This window comes from Leptosomus discolor, chromosome 7 (genome assembly GCF_034619465.1).
Source record: "Leptosomus discolor isolate bLepDis1 chromosome 7, bLepDis1.hap2, whole genome shotgun sequence".
Taxonomy (NCBI): domain Eukaryota; kingdom Metazoa; phylum Chordata; class Aves; order Leptosomiformes; family Leptosomidae; genus Leptosomus; species Leptosomus discolor.
Window position 1 is genome coordinate 47760384 of NC_141397.1, and position 20651 is coordinate 47781034.

Genomic DNA, 20651 nt, shown 5'->3' on the forward strand with positions numbered 1-20651 from the left:
AAGTTGCTGATCTGATATTTTTTTTTACATTTCCACTAATATTTTTTTGGTTATAGTTAATCTTTTAGTACCTCAGGTGCTGTCAAATTCAGATGGTGGATTTAAAAGCTGTGATTAGTGGAGAGTAGTAAATCTTAAATAATTTTGAAATAAAAAATGTGATGGCCTCATCAGTAAAAACATTCACTTTTCTCACAGAACTTTTTGCACAAGGTTCAGTACTGTAAGTAACATTTTAAGGCTATGGAAAGATAACTGTTTCAAAAAACAACAATTGTATGATGATGCAAGCTCTGTTTCTGACTAATCTTTTTAAAATTTTGATTTCCAGTTGTGATTTAATCCTATGGTATTGCACAGGACCCTGCCATTTGGTTGTTTGTAGGTAGCTGAAAATTGTGCATTATGGCTCCCTTGAACCATAATTAATGCAATATTGTGGATCCCTGTCAAGTCACATGATAGTAACAAAAGTATAGCTAGAAAGAGCAGACAGGTCACCAGCAAACAAAGACAGACAATGGGCCTTTTATTGTATTCTGAATGCTTGCTTGGAATGGCTGCTGATGTTCAAAGCATTGTGTGGTACTTCATACGGAAGTTGACAAAACTGTGCCTTTTACTAGCTTCTGATGTGATACCAGAGCTTTATAAAATTTGGCTTTATAAAGGACTTGACTGTATTAAAGAGTTCTAAGAAACTTCTTTTTCTGAGAACTCTAGGTAAGGAAGTTTACTTGAAATTTAACTTGCATCTGTGGTGTGGTAGTGTTCTAACCTGTGTTTGTATAGCTACTGCTGTCAAACTCTGTTAAAATAGAAACTTCTTGCTGAAGGGTGTCTAAGTCTGGGTTCTTTTTTTTGGTGATTGTGTGGGGTTATCTGTTACCCATTAGTAATACTGTTCTCTCTGCTACCAGTAACAGAGAACCAATAAAGAGTGCCTGGCAGGTTTAATTACATAAATTATAGTGACTTGAGGTGTATTTCAGTTGTTACTGCTTTTGTGTTTAGAAGAAATTAGTTGCTCCAGAAGTATTTTGGAAGCCTGCTTTCTCAAGGTTTACAAAAATAGCAATGCAAGAATTGACACCTTTAAGAAGCTCATATCATTTTTAGCTAACAGTGTGTTTGGACAGCAGAGTCCTCCTTCGAACCTGTTTGCATATTCATAGAACTGTTAATCTGCTATAGCTGCATAGCTGGTAAATGATCTAAAGTCACACAGGACCTTGTTCTTGGATTTCTCCTAGAAATTGCCTGTAGTGTTCAGGATGGTTTGGGACTTATTTGATACGGAGATGGTTGTTTTTTTTTTTCCTTTTCCCCTCACTCTAAATGCTTAGGCACTTCAGGGTGAAGATGAAGCAGAAAACTGGGAGGGAGAAAGGTGAAAAACTGGGTTGTGATTTGCTTGTTGCTGTGAGTTGATCTCAGTAAAGGTTTCAGCAGCACTAGTGATGTGGTAATTGTGATTAGTTTCTTTGATCTGACTTGTTTTGGGTGGTAGGAGGAGGAGGAGTAATTTAATGGCCTGATAAGTGTGGCAGAGAGGCCCTCTTTCATTCACTAGCACCATCTTTAGGCTGGATGTAGACTGATCATCACAGTATAGGCCTGAGTGTTAGTCTGGTAGGTGTGGGATCAAATAGGGGTTATTCTAACACTTGTCTTTCTGGTTGTCTGAAGTTAGGCACAACTTTCTTCAGTGTATCTTGATGTTCCTCCCAACACTGAGGTTGGGGCTGGAGCAGGGGGAGGGTGGTTGGGGGGGCATGTGTAGATTTGGACACGACCAACTCCTGCTGCCAGATATGCTGTAACTAGTCACAAACAGGACTTCTCTTCCTCCTAGCAATCATATGACTGCTGTTGGTACAGTTATACTCATGAATCTAAGTGTGGGAAGACTACTGCTGGTCCACATCAGACTATTCACTGCAGATGTTTAAAGCTATTCCCATAAATGTTCTGACTTTATAAATTGTCAGCAAAAAGTAGTGCTTATGTGAAAGATTGCTGCTATTAAAATAGTGCTTCATGCTATTAGCTATTATTTCAATAGACTTGTGACTCTTTTGACTAGGCTTGTATCTTCTACCTTTGTACGAAGAAGTATTAAATATCTTCAGTTTCATTTTAACTGTTACCTTACTGCAAATAATGACTGTTTAAATTTATGAACTCAACTTAGTCCATTGAACTTAACCCTTTTGTTGCGTACAGTTGCTGAATGAATGCTGAAAAGCTGAGTTTATTTGAAGTAGGAAGTACTGATCGTATTTTTAGATGACTATTTAAATCACTACTTTAGAGCTATGCTTTGATCATTAGATCTGTTTCCCATTGTTGTTGTCTGTCTCTATCCAGTAGGTGACAACAAGGATTGTGGAGTGTTGGACATGCAAGCAGGCTATATAAAATTGAGACATTCTTACGTTGTCTGTCTAATCGCTCTAATCCTGAACAATCTTTGAAATGACCTATACTATTTATCATGTTTGACAACTAGTGATCCTGAAGATGTTAAGTTGCTGCAATTTTGGTGAAATTAGCTGACCGGATAAAGAAGACGACCTCTCTGGGAAGACGATGTAGTGGGAGTATCCCAGCTTCTACCTTGATTTGCCAGCTTTCAGGGCAATCGGTTTATGCAGATGTTGCTTGTTGGAGCTTGTACTTCCTCTGAAGGTCATGGGGACAATGCTGAAAACCTGACAGTATTGCAGGGATAGAGAGCAACATTTGTAGGAGGCATGTAAGAGGGATGATCAGGACTATTTCAGAAAGAGTGTGGGAAGAAAGGATGTACATCAAAAACCGAAGCTTTTCTTACTCCACTTCTCTGGAAGAAACCTGTTGTAAAATGACAGAGTCTGTTTTTTAGAAGGTAGTTAATGTTTGGTGTATTGTTTGGGTGCATATTCAGCTTACTTGCGGAGTATCTGTAAGTGCTTAAAGAAAATGTTTTAAGTGTGACAACTTGGGTATCTAGTTTTGAGAACAGTCACCTTTCCTCTTGTTTGGTCAGGAATTGAAGCTGAATGTACTGAGAATTTTGCAATTTCTTCAGCTTTTGCTCACTCAACTACAATTAGAAAGTCAAAGCAGAGCAAGGCTGTGCTTCCCTCTTCTCATACCCTCACTTAAGTGTATATGATACCATAGAAACTGCATCATGGTAGGAAAGGCCATTTAAAAAAAAAACAAACAACAAAACAAAACAAAACCAAACAAAAAAACCCCAACCTAAACTCAGATCCTTTAAAAGCTACCATCTGGGGGATGTGGTATATGGAATCATTAAACCCTGTAGGTAAGGGAATGTGTAGAATTAGGTGAAGAAGAGTCTTAAGTAGAAATCGGGTGCTTTACCCCTTCATGAATACATAACTACAAATATTTTGTGAAAGCAGTATTTGATGGTGAAATTGGATGTTGGGATTTCCTTGCCCTGCTGTGACAGATGGTCTTTCAACTGTAAGTATTTAGACCAGTACATGGTGCACCAGTCAGTGGTTAAAGCAGCTCAGTCTGGGACAAAAAATATGTAGCCACACACTTTTTAATGGTTTGATGTATTCACAATTGTAGACTTAAATAGGTTACTAATTAAGATATTTTCTCTGATTAATCTGTGGTTGTGGTTTGGTTTTTTTTTAAGGTGTGCAAACAGATTTGGCTAGGCCTGTTTGATGATAGATCATCAGCAATTCCAGACTTCAGGGATCCACAGAAAGTAAAGGAATTTCTACAGGAAAAATATGAAAAGAAAAGATGGTAAGATAGCTTTACAACTATAAAGATTGCTTCTGTGACAAGAAGTGAGGATGGACTGTTATGCTTGCATTCTTGAGTGTGCCTTCTTGTGTGCTCTTTGGACTGGATTGCACAGCTCTGTAAAGTAAAATAATTTCTGGACTTTATTCAGGGCTCCTACAGGAAGCAGAGAAGACAAACTATTTAAAGCAGTTTCTCAATGTGTGGTTCATATTGATGGAAGAGAAATGGCTTGAGGGAATGTCAACAACAGTGTAAAGTAAGGGATTTGCAGGCTTTTGTTAGGAGGTGGAAGACGTGTGGTTTGTATTTAAGTGCTATAAAATATTGATGTTTTGGAGTTCTAGTCCATTAAAAAAAATCTGGCATATTGAGATAATATGTATTGCAAGCTACTGATGGAATTTGTTGCAGGGGCGGTGGTTAAAATAGCAAAGCAGACGTCTACTGGTTCTCATATGAGTCTTATGAATGTTGAGCAGAACTTTTCATATTAAACTTGTAAAAACTATTGCTCTTTTCAAATGTAGGTATGTTCCTCCAGAGCAAGCAAAGGTGGTGGCATCAGTCCATGCATCCATATCGGGGTCTTCTGCTAGTAGTACAAGCAGCACACCTGAGGTGAAGCCACTCAAATCTCTCTTGGGAGAAGCTGCGCCCACACTGCACTTAAATAAGGGCACACCTAGCCAAGTGAGTAATGACAGAACTGAGGAGCACAGGACTGTTCAGCAGTACTTTTTCTCTTTTAGTGGCACAAGAATTCTTGCAAGAGTAACTATTACCTCATGTGATCGCTGAAGACAACTTTGGCTTATGTATTTTCTTGAAGTATTACGAGTGTTTGCAGATCTGTTCTAAATTAAGCTTGTTTCTATTGACCAAATTGGGGGGGTTTAGTTATTTTCAGTAAGCTGAATTTTTCAGTGATATTGACAAATTTAATTATGATTGTCTTTTGCTTAAATACCTGTAAAGTTTGAATCTAATGTGATATATTTTCATGCTTTATTTTATTTGAAAACAATACAGTTAACCATGAGATTAGTAGTGAACATGTGGATGGAAAGCATGCATGCTCATTGTAACTTAGCAAGTGGCTTTCAGGGGCTGTCTGTATGCTGTTATGTAAAACCAAACAACACTATGTACTTAGATTTTGGAGGGAGGACAGTTTTTTTTGAAAAACTGTTTTACCTTTAGGATACAAGCAACTCTTGAATGGACCTCTTAAGATTCAAACAATAGAAACGGCTGGCTTGCAGCCTTACTATGAAATTCTTCAATTTTGCTCTCCCTATACTGAATTCTGAAGACTTTCAGAATGCAGTGAACAGTGTTTGCAGTTTTAAATACATAAGTTTGAAGTTGCTTATATGCTGCTGCTTTATTCTTCTAGGCCCTATTAATCCATGGAAATCTGCTGCAGAGTTCTTCTAAAAGCCACCGTAGTAGGATAAATAGTGCTCATAGGAGGAGGGCCTCTGCTGTATATATCATCTTAAACTTCTGGAATAAATGACTTGTTAAGGAAATAGGCTTAGTCTATCCTAGTATTTTGCAAAAGTCATTTTGGTAAAATACCAACTTGTTTATATTAGCTAATTGAAGTGTTGTTTGTAGTCTCCTGTTGTAGTTCGATCTCAAGGACAGCAGCAACAAGAAAAGAAACAGTTTGACCTCCTCGGTGACCTTGGCTCAGATATCTTTGCTGCTGCTCCTCCTCAGTCAACTGCTACAGCAAACTTTGCTAATTTTGCACACTTCAACAGTCATACAGGTAAATATTCTGAGCAGTGTATCCCTTTTAAAAGTATAACATGCAGTTTTAATTTTTTATGACTTTAGACTAAACTTCTTCATAAGGTATATGTAACTTCTGTGCCTTGAATGTTGTATTGCTCCAGGTTTCCTTCAGATCTTTGTAAAGAAAGATTGAAGACATAAAGGCTGATAATCCTCCTTTTTGAAGTGGGAGTTGCTATAGCTATTTTCTAGTATATGTGATTAGACTATTTCTGCCTACTGCTAGAAATTTGAAGTCTTTGGGGGAGAGAAGAAGAGGATGAGTAATGATGTAGGGAGAAGCTGATCTTAGACCTTCAATTTTCTTTCAGAAAAATATTAGGAAGAGCATTCATGGAAAGAAAGTAGATGTAGAGACTTTCAGGGAGTTCAATCAAATGCATTGACAATAACTGACAGTTTGTTAAAAGAAAAACAGAGGCTTCCTCAGTTTAAAGAATGACCTCCTCTTTTGTGTGTATGTCTACTTAAAAACTGAATACTAACTGTGTGGGTAGTGTTCTGTAGTTTCAGGAAGAATAAACAAGCTTTGAGCATTTGTATTGACTCAGGATGGGGGTAGGCCTTGAATTCTTAAAGAATGACTTCAGTAAAACATTTGAGCCCTCAGGGTTTATTTTCATCGGAAGATCTTGAACCATAGAAGTCTATCCCAAATAAAAAGTTGATTCTGTGGTCACTGAAGTATGTTGTTGCTAACTTGCATTGTAATTGTGGGAAAGTACCTTTGCGTGCCTTGTCTGAATGGGCTTTTCATCTAGTTTTTCTGAGAGAAACTGTGATGCTGCTAAGCCAACAAGAATAAGATGTTTCTTGCAAGCTAGTCCAGAAGTTGTTAACAGTTGGGAGGAGGTGTGATGGAGGAACTGAAAAAAGTATCAAGGCTTTCTCAAAGTTAACTTTGAAAAAAAACCTCCACCATGTTGTGAAATAATTGGCTGAATTCAGTAATTCAGAATAAGAATTGGAGTGGCAGTTTATTTTGTAAAATCCTTAACATAAGGCTTCATGTTAATCATCTTTTTGGAGGTATATTTAACTGGGATAACTTGTGCTGACTGGCCAATGTTGTATAGTGTTACTGAAGAGGCTGTAGGTGTTTAATTCTTACTAATGACTTATTCTTTCCAAACTTGTTGCTGAATGATTCTATATTTATATGCACTTAATTACTCTTTGTGGGTTTCGGGAGATGAAGATTCCATTAAAACAGTATTTCAATACTGTGTTCCAAATCTAGGTAAAATTCCAGTGCATTTCTGCTGGGTAATTTTTAAAAGGATAAAAAGCAGTATGAACAGTCCAGGATAAATGTAATCTTATGAAAGAGTCTCTTAATTTCTAGTTTTAAAAAGTGCTGAAAATCAAAATTGAGAGGAATATTTAGCTGTACTGACTAGTTTTCTGTTTCCATAATTAACCATTGTGGTCATTCCCATGACCTTTCTGTAAGTTTTAGATCCCAAAACAGCTTCAGAGCTGGTAAATCAGTTTCTAAAAGACAGAAATCTAATTCTCTGCATGTGATAGCTGAATGTGTATTGCAGACTGGTTTATCTGAAGGTGTTTTCTGGTTTGTTAGGGTAAAATACTTGTAAGGCTTGTTCTCTGTGCAGTAATCACAGGGTAGTGTTAACTGAAACTAATAGTGAAATGTTACAGACTCCTCCCTTTGGAACACAAGGAGGGTTGATCAGTCTGCCAGTTTTGGCAAAAATGAGTTTTAAATGCTCATTTAAGGAGCCGTATAAACATGTAATTTTTGTTAGTAATCACACACTAAGTGCACAGAACTTGCACTTAGTCCAGCACTACTTTCTTGAAGTTTATGGTCTGGTGGTGTTGTTTTAGGGCTTGGTTTTAGCTATGCCTACAGGGCATGGACTTTTCTCTTTCCTTTCGTGTACACTGTGGTTAGCTAAAGAAATTGCTGAAGAGCACCAGCAAATTTAAGGTCTTCCTGTGTAAGTTACTTTTTCTGCAATTAAGGCACAACTGAGTGCAGCAGCTGATAGGAAAATATTAGACTTGTGCTGTGATCTGTAAACTGTAGATATAAAGCTTGAAAACTATGCAGGAAGTGCAACTTTTGATATGTTCCTTTTTTGAGTTTTCTAATGTACTAAGCTGGTTCAAGACATTGTTGCATGTTGCAGGGGAAACATGCTGACCTTAGGTTGACTGCATTTAATTTACAAAGTTCTGTAAAATGATGAGACTTTGAAGATGATGGTAGGTAACTGTTCTGTCTGTAGTTTCCAGACTGATAATAGTGACAAAAAAGATAAAACTTTGGCATGTAGACTTCCTATAAACTAAGTGAATAGAAGATCTGCACAAAAGATTTTTAAAAAGGCACAGTGACACAGCACAACTGTAATCATGAGGAACAAGGGAGAAGGTGTTTTACCATGAAGAAATGAAATAGTATGACGTAGTTATTGTCTTGTAGAGAATTATTTTCAATTTTATAATTAAGTATGTGGGCTTTATTTTAGCTTTTTTGGTTTTGCAATGTTTCATGCTTTTATTCCGCACTAGGTAGTGCAAACCTCACAGAAGAAACTATGCAAAGATTGTAGGGGCAGCTTGCATTGCTGTGACTGATGCTGCCATACTCGAGCTAGCTTTAGCCAGCTAGCTTTTTGTACTGCCTCGTTGATCTGCAGTCACAACAGTAGTTGTAAATCTATGCCAATCTGCAATCCACTAACTTAGGGTTGTTCTTGAGTTTTTGCATGGAGAACTGAATTTTGGAATTGCCAGTCCACCCCTAAAAGTATGATCTACCTACTGTTCAGGTACAGGAAAGTACAAGTCTTGCCTGCTCTTTACCTTTGTGCCGCTTTTACATAGGTTTAAACTTTACCACATAAAATAAAGCAAGATTAACATCTGAATGCTCTAGAAGAGTCTTTACAGCTTCGCTGTTTTAGCATGGACCCACTTGCAAATTGTATTGTGTCAGCTGATGTAATAAAATATTTAAAAGTGGCCTTGTAATATAATATGGTTTTAATCTAGACCCAGAAGGTATTTCATTTAAGATTCTCAATGTATTATTCTGTTTGTGTGAGTGGTTAAAATGAAAAATTTTGTCACAATTCTAGGAGTGAAATTTATGTACTTAATCCTATTTGGTCAACTAAACATCAGTCTCCAAGTAGCCTCTATCCGATTGATGCATCAGGATGAAAGCATCACTTTCACAAGGTGCAATTGACTTCTTAATCTGTTCCTCTTTAAAAGCTATTAGAAACAAAACAAACAGGAAAAACTGTGGAATTTGCAGCTGAAGTCTGTGGAATGCTGTTTGAACCAATACGAATGGTATAATAATAGAACTGTTTTTCCTCTGTGACCACTCTTTCTCCTTGCACACTTTAAAGGTGAAAATTTTAGGACAGAGCTTACCCAAGACCTTGCTTTTTCTTTGTGTATGTGTATGGTGGTGGGTTTTTTCCCCCTTGCTTGTTAATCTCATGCTGTGGTGGGTTGACCTTGGCTGGCTGTCAGGTGCCCACCAAGCTGCTGTCTTACACTGCCTCCTCAGCAGGATTGGGGGAGAAAATATGGTAAAAAAAGCTTCTGAATCAAGATAGGGACAGGGAGATCACTTGCCAGTTAACTGTCATGGGCAAAACACTCAACTTGAGAAAGATTAACTTGATTTATTGTCAATTAATGATAAGAGTAGGATAGTGAGAAATAAAAACAAAACCACCTTCACCCTTTCTTTCCAGGCCCAGTTTCACTCCTGGCTCTTCTACCTCCTCTCCCTGAGTGGCGCAGGGGATTGGGGAGTACAGGTTGCAGTTGGTTCATAACACTTTGTCCCTGCCATTCCTTCCTCCTCCTGCTGTTCCCCAGCTCCACTGTGGGATCGCTCTGCCCAATGGGATACAGTTCTTTGCAAACTTCTTTGACGTGGGCCCTTTCTCTGTGCTACAGTTCTTCAAGAATTGCTCCAGCATGGGTCCTTTCCATGGGGTGCAGGCCTTCAGGCATGGACTGCTCCAACATGGGCCCCCCGCAGGTCACAGCTACTGCCAGCAAACCTGCTCCTGTGTGGGCTCCTCTCCGTTGGCACAGCTCCTGCCAGGAGCCTGCTCCAGCCTGGGCTTTACAGAGGCTTCAGCTTCCTTCAGGGCATCTCTACCTGCTGTGGTGTGGGGTCCTCTGCAGGCTGCAGCGTGGCGTGGATGTCTGTTGCACTGTGGTCTTCCATGGGCTGCAGGGGAACAGCTGTCTTCGCAATGGTCTTATCAGGCTGCATGGGAATCTCTGCTCCAGTACCTGGTGCACCTCTTTCCCCTCCCTATTCACTGATCCTGGTGTCTGCAGGGTTATTTCTCTCATTTCTCTCACTCCTCCCTCTTAGATGCTGCATAGTGTTTCTTACCCTTTCTTAGATGTTACTGTAGAGGTGCTGCCAGCATTGCTGATGGGCTCAGCTTTGGGCAGCAGCAGGTCTAGTTTGGAGCCAGCTGAAACTGTCAGTCAGAAATGGGGGCAGCTTCTGATCTCTTCTCACAGGGGCCACCCCTGCAGCCCCCCACTACAGGTATGGTGCTGTGTAAACCCAGTATGCACGCACGCTTCTAATAAAAAGTGGTATCAAGTAGAGCCAAACCTCACCCTTTCTACCAGCATCCCCTGTGAAGGGATATACTTGCACTTCAATTTATATTATCAGTGTTGTGGAATACAGTGGTTTGTATACAAAGTCCTTTTAGTTTATAAATCTGTAGTACAGAAGCTTTTTTTAATAGAAATTAAATTAAATAATGGAACTTTTTATTAGCATTATCTGGCTATTAAGTAACAGTACTTAAACAATCAGCAATTTATTGGTTTTGTATATACTTAATCTGCAGAATCCCTCCAGGATTTGCTTTGCATTTGATTAAAAACATTTTTTGCTCTTACTCCTTGCTTATAACAGTGTTTAAGACTTTCTGTGGAGCTTATCAGTTGGGCTCACAATTCCTGTTGAAACTATAGATGCTTAAATGTCCAGTTGTTTGAAATTAGATGAGTGTTAACTTTATTTTCTCCTATAGTATGGCATTAAAGGAAGGCAAAAACCAAAATTCTATATGAAATTTCCTTGGATTTTATTTTGTGGATACACTTTATGAATGCTATCTTCTTGACATTGGTATTGATTTTCCATATTTCTGTACTAATTTAGGGTTTTTGGAAAATTCGTTTTTTAAAAAGAAATTATTTTATAAACATAGCTGAATCTATTCAAGCTGTGCCAAACTAAATTCACCCAAGGAAGAAGCACTTTGTATATGAGGAATTCAAATTGTCAGTATGTTACAAGAATACTTTCTAACTTCTATTCCCAAAGAAATGTTCAGTTCGTCCACAAATTCTAGGTTGGGAAGCCAGCATTTAGAATGATACCTGGTTTGGGTTCTACAGGTACATCTGGTATTCTGTACATTTTGGATCTTTTTCCCTGAGAAGCCACCACTGCAAACACTTTAGGGTTAAGCTGAGCTGGACTTTACCATGTCATGCAGTTGTGAGTAGCAGCATGTGTGAGGAGGAGAGAAGTAGTATTAACTGGTACAGCTCTGTGAAGGTGATTTGTGAACGCTTATTCAAAGACAACTTTTAGTTGTAGAATGATGTATAATTTCTTCATGTAAAAAGAAGTTACAAGGTAGGACATAACCCTTGGAGGCTGTCATGACCATGAATTCAGTTAATACATCTGTTTTTGTGTTTATTTCCCATATCCATTAACGTGTTTTGTTCCTTTGCAATTTACAGCGCAGAACTCTGCAAATGCAGGTTTTGCAAACTTTGATGCATTTGGACAGTCTAGTGGCTCGAGTAATTTTGGAGGTTTCCCCACAGCAAGTCAGTCTTCTTTTCAGCCCCAAAATACAGGTAGAACTCCTAGCACTTTTGATTAATACTTAATTGAAATAATCCTTACCTCTGTGTTGGAAGGTACTTGAGTTTATTTCTTGCATCTGCCTGCTTTAATGCAATCAAGCCATCTGAAGCTCTGGGGAAACTCAAAATGAATTCCTCCTGTTTGGTGTTGATTTTTTTTTCTTTCCTAATGCTACTCAGAAGTCTGATTTATGGCACTATGTGTTTGTTAGCTCTACACCTGAAATAACTGGAAAGAGTAAATGATACTGGTTTTGAAAAATACTGAATTGACTCTTGTAAGAGAAGTGTTTCAGTAGACCCAAAAGCACATCACAGTACCAAAAAAAGTGTGTGTCTATGCATAGGTGTAACGTATACACACACTTCACTATGTTTAACTTCATGTGTAGAGCCTATTGCTAAGATTTATTTTGCTTTCCTTTAATTTGATCATGCTTTAGAACTGCTTGAGCTTACACTTGCTGTTTGCCTAGATCTTTTGGCTGACTGACTTTTCTTTTCCTTTTTTTTTTCTTTTGAGTGTGGTGTTGTTTTAAACTTTTTTTCAAATTTTCTTTCTCCCTTCTTATGTTAACTTTAACCCACACACAATTTCGGGCTGTCCAGCGTTCAGAACGCTTTCATCTAGCTGCAGTTTTGGTGAATTTACTTCAGCTTTTCCTCTCCAGGCTGTACACAGTAAGTTCCACGCAGTGGAAAACTCAGCTTGCTTCATTTTATGCCGTTGTAGTATAGCATTTTCATTGCTACTGTTGCATATGTTTTGTCTTTCTTACTTTGCTATTAGAAAGTTGTGTGTTCTGTAGTATGAGGGAATCCCCAACAATCTGTTATAAAATGTGATACACTTAATGGAACAACTCATTTAAATTTATGTATATGACCTGCCTAGATTAAATTGTCTGGACACTGAAGGATGGAATCCCATGGTTTCATATTTGAACTGAAGTTCAGTTGTATGGACCTAAGTCAGATTTTAGAAGTTGATTTATGTATCTCTGATGTCAGTGGAGACTTGGTATTGAGATGGCTGTGTTGTATCTTCTCCTTCACCTCTTTCCTGATTGGATGTAGTCTAAAATCTGAGAACAGAGAACCAAACTATCTCACTAAACCTTGGCATGAAATCATACTACTTTTGGACTTCTAGGCACTGTTTTTTACTTATAACGATGACTGACATCTGAAATGGTTAAACATTGTACCATTAAGTAAATGCAAATAGTAGCTATTCGTTAGACACGTATGACAGGAAAATGAAGCTTCTGTATTTTGAATATTAAAGATTCAGACAAATATTTATTTTTCTAGCAAAACATTATTTTTGAAATTACTTCAGCAGATAATAAATAGTATATATTTTTTTCAAGGTCAAATTATGGCTGTGATTTAAGCTGTTGAAGTTCAGGGGGTTTTTATCCCTGATCTGCAGGCTGAAAAATAAATAAATAAATTTTTCCTGATGATCCAATGTAACTTTGAAAGAAGTGGGAAAGGTTCTTAAATGTGTGGGATGGCGTGGGAGAACATGTTGCCTCACATAACCACAAAGAGGTGGGATTATTGTGCCATCAGTTACAGTTGGAGAGACTTTCTCTAGCTTTGGAGTGTTGATCGTATTTAACTTATTTGTTACAGGTGGAAGTGCTGGATCAGTGAATGCTAACTTTGCTCACTTTGATAACTTCCCCAAATCCTCCAGTGCTGATTTTGGAGCCTTCAGTGCTTCTCAGAGCAACACAACAGCAGCTGTAGCCAACAAAGCTGCAGTGAATAAACCGAATCTCCAGTCAGCTGACAAATATGCAGCTCTTGCTAATTTAGATAACATCTTCAGCGCAGGGCAAGGTATTAAACTTTATTCTTTGATGTGTTTATTCTACATGTGTACACTTACCACAAGGATGGCTGTGCTTGTCAAGATAGGACGTTTTGAAATATGGATACTTTAAGTTATCTATAGAATTTCACATCAGCGTACCCTTAATGTGCAAAATGCAAATTTTGAGACTAACACCACTGCAAAAGGGTGTCATCAGAATGCTGCTTTTTGGAAACCTAATTCCTGTCAAGATGAACAAACTCTTAAGTGGAAATGTTTAAATAATTATTACTACAATGATGAAAATATACAGATTTGTCACACTTGTGATGAAACCTATAGTGAAGGTTCTTGAATGCTGAGCTACAGTTGTTGCAGAGAACTGCTAGAGTAGCTTTCCTACCTCTCTGCCACAAAAAAATTTGCTTTATTTTTTTTATAAACTAGTAGCAGTGATACGTGACTAAGGTAAGGAGAAAAAACCCTAGTTATTCTGTAACCTTTTTGTCTCATGGTGCATAAAACCTTGTGCTGGTTTGTAATGCAGAGCTTTGTTCTGAAATGAATTATTCGAGGGTGTGTGTCTTGTTAAATTTTCTAGGTGAAGATGACTGTAGTATTGAGTCATTATTTTCCAGGTCTTTGGAGCTGCAGAGTATAGAAGCGTGACACTTTGCTAGTAGCTAATGGCTTCTTAAACATTTTTTCCTGTATGCTCTAATGCGTATTTAATTTTTAAGTCTGAAACTTAAACTGTCCATGAATTTTGATTTATTTATCAGCATTGGCAGGGCAGAAAGTGAAACAGTCTTCATCACTTTTAATCTGGTTTCTTTCTTTCTAGGTGGTAGTGAGCAAGGAAGCGGCTTCAGTACAGTAGTGTCAGCATCTGCAGGTCCTGCATTATCAGCCCCAAATCAGTCAAGTACATCTTCAGACAAGTATGCGGCTCTAGCAGAATTAGACAGCGTGTTCAGCTCCACAGCAACCTCTAGTAATGCGTATACTTCCACCAGTAACGTTAGCAGGTACTTTGTTAAAGTGGCTGACCTTCTAGCTCAAAGTTGTTTCTGAAATCTTGTTTTATTTCTTATCTGAATGGGGAAATGTTTACTACTGAAACGGCATCCTTTGTTTTAAATAACAGCAGTGCTCTCTGATAGGATATTATAAGATAAAATTAAGACTACTCTCTGAGCAGAATATTCTCTGCACCTTTGTAGTTATTACATGCTAAACCTGTTAGATGGTAACACTTTCATGTACAGCATAGTTGCATGCATACTGAAAATCAGCATCATCCCTGGCAAAAAAATTATTCAGGTATTTATAATGTAGACAGTGCCAACCACTTATTTTTTTAGATCATTGAAGTAATAAATATGAAATGCCTGTTATAGCTCTGCTTGGTATTGCAAGTCCCCCATAAGCTTCTGCTTTGCAACCTTTATGCTTATGACATCTGTCCAATGTTCTTTCTCCTGCTGTTGGTGGATATGAGTTTTCATTGCTTAGAGCTAGTTATAGGCTCTGACCCTGACATCCAGGGCTCAGTTCCTGGCATCAGTGAATTATATTGCAGTTTGCAAACCGCACATAAGTGTTCCTTTTCTATTCCTTTAAATGCCAGCAATAATTGTAAGTTGTATTTGATTTGTTAAACAAGCAATTCTGACTTCACTGAATGTATGAATTATTTTCAGCAATGCTTTTGGAACAGTACCCGTGGCTGCTACTGCACAGACACAGCCTGCATCTTCGAGTGTGCCTGCTCCATTTGGAGGTATATAAATGTTACTAACACCTGTTGTGGACTGTAAGCTTACTGATTTTTAGTTGGTAGTGCTATACTTGACACAAGTGATATTGAAGTTACTAAAGGATGCCAAAAAAGTACTGTTGTTTTGATGCATTTCAAGTTAAGCATTTTATTAGCAATTCCTGACTTCTTTCATGTAATTTTAGATATTTATATGTATCCTTATAAAAGCTGTGTAAACTTAATGTGAGTTAAATTAGCTATTTTTAAAAGACTTTATTTAACCAAATGTTTTTAATATTTCAGCAACACCTTCCACAAATCCATTTGTAGCTGCCCCTGTTGCCCCAGTGGCACCTTCAACGAATCCATTCCAGACCAATAGCCGAGGAGCAACAGGTTAGGAAAAAACCACTAAGTGTTTGAGAAACTTGAATTTCAAGACTTAAATTAATTTTTTTTTTCATAGCTGTGTAATTTGTTTCCTAAGGATTTTCTGTATTTCTGTTTCTAGTCATTTGACGTGTTGTGTGTTTGTTCAATGTAGAGTACAATGTTTAAAAATAGGCTGCAGAAATCGACTTTTTTTAGATAAGTAATGATTTTTTGGGGCTAAGGGCATTGTTTTCCTGTTTCTAGCCTAATCCTAGGATTTCAAATGGTGGCCTTGAAAAATGATCTGTTTAAGATCTACTACGACCTAAGCTATTTGTAGTCTGGGTGTTACCAGTTGGGTACCTTCCCAGCCTACAACCTTGGCTTTGAAGCATGCTTCATAGCAGGTTGCCTTGAAATCAGGGATCTCGAACGCCCTGCTGCTAAGCTGATACACTTGCTTTTTCAATTTCTTTCTTTATTTTGAAATCCTGAAAGTCCTCAAAACCAAAGAGCTGGAGCTAGAACCAGGTAAGACAAGGCTTTTGGTCTGTTAGCTGCTCACCAGTCTACTTATTCAGTACATCGGTGGTATCCTTTATTTTTTTTTTGTTTTAGTAAAGCGTGTGTCTAAAGATTATCTTTACACTCATGAATTATGTTGATTTTTCTGGAAGAGGATTCTGTAGAATTGTAATTCCATAGACAAAAACTTAATCACTTTATGAAAAAGCAAGCTTGTACTTTTAAAACACTGAACTTGGATTTAGATAACTGCTAGATTATGCTAGTTTTCCTCTCCAAAGGCACTGCTAAATTTTGGCACCTTTCTCTATTAACTGGACTTCTGGAGATTTAAATCTGCTGATGTATGCATTTTAACATGGAGTTATGCTTTGCTCAGTTTTAGGTAGGTTGAATTAAACTGATCAGGATCGGTTAAAATTCAATTGATCAAATTCATGTACTCTGCTAAAATGAGTTCTATGTTCAGTCCGTTTTGAGATACTATGCAGTTAAACTTGTTCAGCTATTTAATATCCAAAATGTCTTTTTCCTTATTTTAATCTCATTCCTAACTGTGCTGTTTTGTGTCATCATCAAGAACTTGTAGCCTCTTTAGATAAATTTGCTTGAATATGGCAACTCTATACTTCCACCTTCTAAACTTCTCCTCTTGGCTTGCAGAGGGTCCAGCCCTTTGACAGCTATACTGATGTTATGTACTAGATGACAGAGATAATGACTATAAGTAAAGATAATACTGTACCCCTTTCGGTGTAAGGTGTAAACTTGCAGCTTGTCCTTTTACACTAAGCTTTCTTTCTGCATGAACTTTGCTATTTATTACACGGGAGATCTGTTTTGTAGCATTTCTTTCTAATGGTTTTCTTAGCATGACCAGCAATAGATTAAGCTATGGATAAGTTTCTTGGTACGTATATGTGTGTATATTTCTTTCTCTATATATTTCTTTTTCTATATATAAACTAAGAAATGACTGTTCAAGAGTGTATAAATGATTTGACATTGTCTGGTCTCTTTGTGGCTTCCATAAGGCCTCTCGGGAGCAATGCACTCTCACATATTTCCTCAGGCTCATTTTGGTAGGTGGCCACATTTGGTATCAAGTTTCTTGTGGCTAATTGTTCTTGCTTGTACAAAGCTTATTGATAGCTATCTGGTTCTCTGCACGTGGAATTTCAGAAGACTTTCAGTTTTTTAAAATAGAGTGGGTGTGGGTATTTGGCAACTGGGCAAAGAGAGAGAAGAGCATAATACACAACCTATTAAGCAACTAAAACAAAACCATTATTGATACCTTCACAGTCACAATATGATGCTAACAAGTTGAGTGACTCTTGAAGCTTCTGCCAACAGTAGGTTGATGCCTTTTGGGATATTCCAAGTCACTGCTCATTTTGTTGTGCTTTTGCTGTTTTAGCAAGTTTTCCTGTTGAATACCTTCTCTGCTAACTGTAACTTGAGAACAATGTTAGTACATTAGTTTTGCATGTACTTTGTCAACAGTTTATGTACGTATAATGTCTTGCCCTTGAATACTATTGGGGTAAATGTTTCAACTGATATTAAGCTATATTCATTAAATGCATTAATTTTTTTTAAACAGTTGAGCTTGCCTAAAATCTAGCTTGTAACATTTCAAAAGAAGAGTTCTGTCTGATGTTTAACTAGAGTGAAATGCCTGGTCTATATGCTTCTCCTTTAAAGAATAACTCCCAAAAGACTGAATAATGGTTTTGTTACTACATTGTTGCACTTCATGTGCTCCTGTTTATTTGCTGAAGGTGTGTGGAATTGATATGAGCTGTGTGTTCATTACTTGAAATGTACAGCAGAGAATCAGATGAAAAGTTTTGGGTGGTTGTTTTTTGTTTCTCTTTAAGTCTTACCTCAATGGTAAGAGCATTTGCAATAGGAACTTTGTGTGCAAATAATGTGCATGGTGAGAATTTCCTTTAAAATGACGTTAAGGATGGGATGAGGAGAGAGGGGATGCATGTATCCCTTGCAGTTTTTTTGTTTTCCACTTGTAACTTCATGTAATGCAGCTTGAAGTAGGAGAATCCTTTAATGCTGTTCTCAGAAGGGGAAAGAGAGGCCTATGCTACCTGAAAGTGCTTGCTTCTGATGGGTACAGTCTTTTTATCAGAAAAACTCTAGGGGAAGTATATGATAATACAAAGAATGTAAAAAAACCTATTTCCTTTTAAGAAAGTATATCTGAATATGCTGGATCTAGTAAATTTTAAATGATTACATTAATTTTTAAAGTGCAAAAGTAAATTATGCACCTAGCTGATGGTGATCCAAGCTAACAAATCAGTTCAGTGGCTGTAGAAGTTGAACCTAACTTGTGTATGGTCACTGAGGCATTAGGAGACTTTTCTTACTGTGGAATTATAGTAATTAATCTCATGGAAAAAAGTGATTTTTTTTTTCCCAATAATTGAATGGAGGTTTTTTGCCTACCAGCAGCAACATTTGGTACTGCATCCATGAGCATGCCTGCAGGATTTGGAACTCCTGCCTCCTACAGTCTTCCTACTAGTTTTAGTGGCAACTTCCAGCAGCCCACGTTCCCAACGCAGGCAGCTTTCCCTCAACAGACTGCTTTTGCTCAGCAGCCAAATGGTAGGTCTGTAAGTTTTGGATAATCTTGTTTAAATTGGGAACATGGAGAAAATGATCTGTCTGTAAGTTCGCGGTAATGGGTGCATATTTATTTCTATTTGAACCTGATGGTAATATTGATGAGGGGTTCCCACTTTCTGTTTTGGCTCTGTAGTTGAGCTTTCTTGGCTGGGTGCAATGATGTAACTGAAATGTTACCATAATATAATACTAAAATTTTAAGTATTCCCAGGTTTAAAGCGTTTTTATCAAGAAGGATTGTTTTTTCTTCACTTCTGGAGTGTCTGCAGCAGATCATAACATTTTCTTTAACTTCATAGAACACAGGCAAGAGAAAATTGGAAAGTAATTTCTCCCTAGATTTAAATGATAAAATAACATTGAAAGAAGTCCATATGTAGAAATTGGAAATTGATTTGTTCCAAACAGTTGAAAACAAAAAGCCAAGCCATGTTTTTTTTGCATTTACATTCCTGACAGTGTTGAAGTAGGATGAGTCCTGCTGATGGTGGAGTTCCAGGCTTCCACTTATTTTTCTGTGCGAACTGTAGCAAAGAGCTCTTTGAAGATTGGTTACTAGTATTAATATTTTTTGCTTATCTTTCCAAGGAGCAGGTTTTGCTGCATTTGGACAGGCAAAGCCTGTAGTAACTCCTTTTGGACAAGTTGCAGCTGTTGGAGTATCTAGTAACCCTTTTATGGTAAGTTAGTTGTTGCACAATATCAGTAACACCTGTATATCTGAAGAGGCATAATTGGTAACACTTGATTTTAGAGACACAGGAAGATTTTTTTTTTTTGCTTCAAGTAAGGGAAGGCAGCATGAGAATCTCCTAAATGCAATTCGGTATTACAATGACATGGCATTTGTAAGGTTGTTCAAATCAAGAAGTACTCGTATACCATGCTCTTACAGTAGTGTAATTTCAGAGAACCACCAAAAAAAAAAAACCTGCAACATAAACCAGAAATATTTCCTAATAGGTTACTTTCTTTTCTATATATCCTGCATTTATGATTTACAATATGGAAAAAAAAATCTTAACTATTTTTCTTATTTTTCCTTTTTTTTCCCCCCTAGGCTGGTGCTCCAACAGGACAATTTCCAGCAGGAAGCTCATCAACCAATCCTTTCTTATAGCCTTATAGACACTTTACCCAAAAGAACTCTTATGTGGTCACATAACATCTCTGCGCCTCTTGCACTGTTGTCTTGTTTCACTGATATTAGCTTTAAACACAAAAGAAGTCTTTAAGAAGTAAAAATAAAAGCCTGCATTGTGTACCTTTAAAAAAAGTTTAAAAAAGAGAAGTAAATACACAAAACCCAAGAAAATCGACACCCCCACCAGGTAATAACGTGCAAAACAGAGGGCTGTGGTAACATCCTTGAACCTGTGAACTGGCAGGTAAAAAGTAGCGGTATCATGTATATTAAATTGGCTAATAAGTTATTGCAGATACCACATTCATTATGCTGCAGTACTGTACATATTTTTCTTAGAAAATAGCTATTTGTGCATATCAGTATTTGTAACTTTAACACATTGTTATGTGAAAAATGTTACTGGGAAATAGATCAGCCACTTTTAAGGTGCTGTTGTATCTCTTGGAATGAATGAGCTACATAATTTTAACTGTTGGTATTGGAAGTCATGAAGTTAAATTGAAGGTTTGTTCATTTCTCAAAATGTTTTCCTTTCCTAAGAGCTCTTCTATTTATACATGCCTAAATCTCTAATGTTAGAGGGATACCTGTCTGCATAATAAAGCTGATCATGTTTTGCTACAGTTTGCAGGTGAAAAAAATAAATATTAGAAAAAACAATTGTGTAGCATTATTTTGGTGCATTAATGTTTTATTGGGTTAAAATGTACATACTGTGAGTCTCACAGATGAGTTATCAAAAGCAATATGGTTAAAGGTGAGTTAAGCTTAAAATTTTCACATGCGTCACTTGGATAAGTTTCTGGGTGTCCTTGTGATTAAGCTTGGTGTTCTAGCTCAAGTGAAATGACCTATCAAACAAGAAA

General features: G+C 37.4%; 1 protein-coding gene across 6 annotated transcripts in view; it reads left to right on the plus strand.

Moving 5' to 3' along the window:
* AGFG1 (ArfGAP with FG repeats 1) overlaps window positions 1–20445 on the plus strand; it is a 37396-nt gene extending 16951 nt beyond the window's left edge. The window contains exons 3-14 of one of the 6 annotated variants that reach the window (XM_086467631.1): window positions 3665–3780; window positions 4311–4473; window positions 5404–5560; window positions 11374–11493; window positions 12112–12183; window positions 13144–13353; window positions 14172–14355; window positions 15031–15110; window positions 15393–15485; window positions 18459–18617; window positions 19233–19318; window positions 19699–20445. In XM_086467631.1, coding sequence (XP_086323757.1) covers window positions 3665–3780; window positions 4311–4473; window positions 5404–5560; window positions 11374–11493; window positions 12112–12183; window positions 13144–13353; window positions 14172–14355; window positions 15031–15110; window positions 15393–15485; window positions 18459–18617; window positions 19233–19318; window positions 19699–19758 — 1500 coding nt within the window. In that variant the 3' untranslated portion in view covers window positions 19759–20445. Of the gene's footprint in view, window positions 1–3664; window positions 3781–4310; window positions 4474–5403; window positions 5561–11373; window positions 11494–12111; window positions 12184–13143; window positions 13354–14171; window positions 14356–15030; window positions 15111–15392; window positions 15486–17020; window positions 17069–18458; window positions 18618–19226; window positions 19319–19698 lie in introns of all 6 variants that reach the window. The other 5 variants (XM_086467632.1, XM_086467637.1, XM_086467633.1 and 2 more) reach the window with 5 other exon arrangements.
* The last annotated feature ends 206 nt before the right edge of the window (window positions 20446–20651 follow it).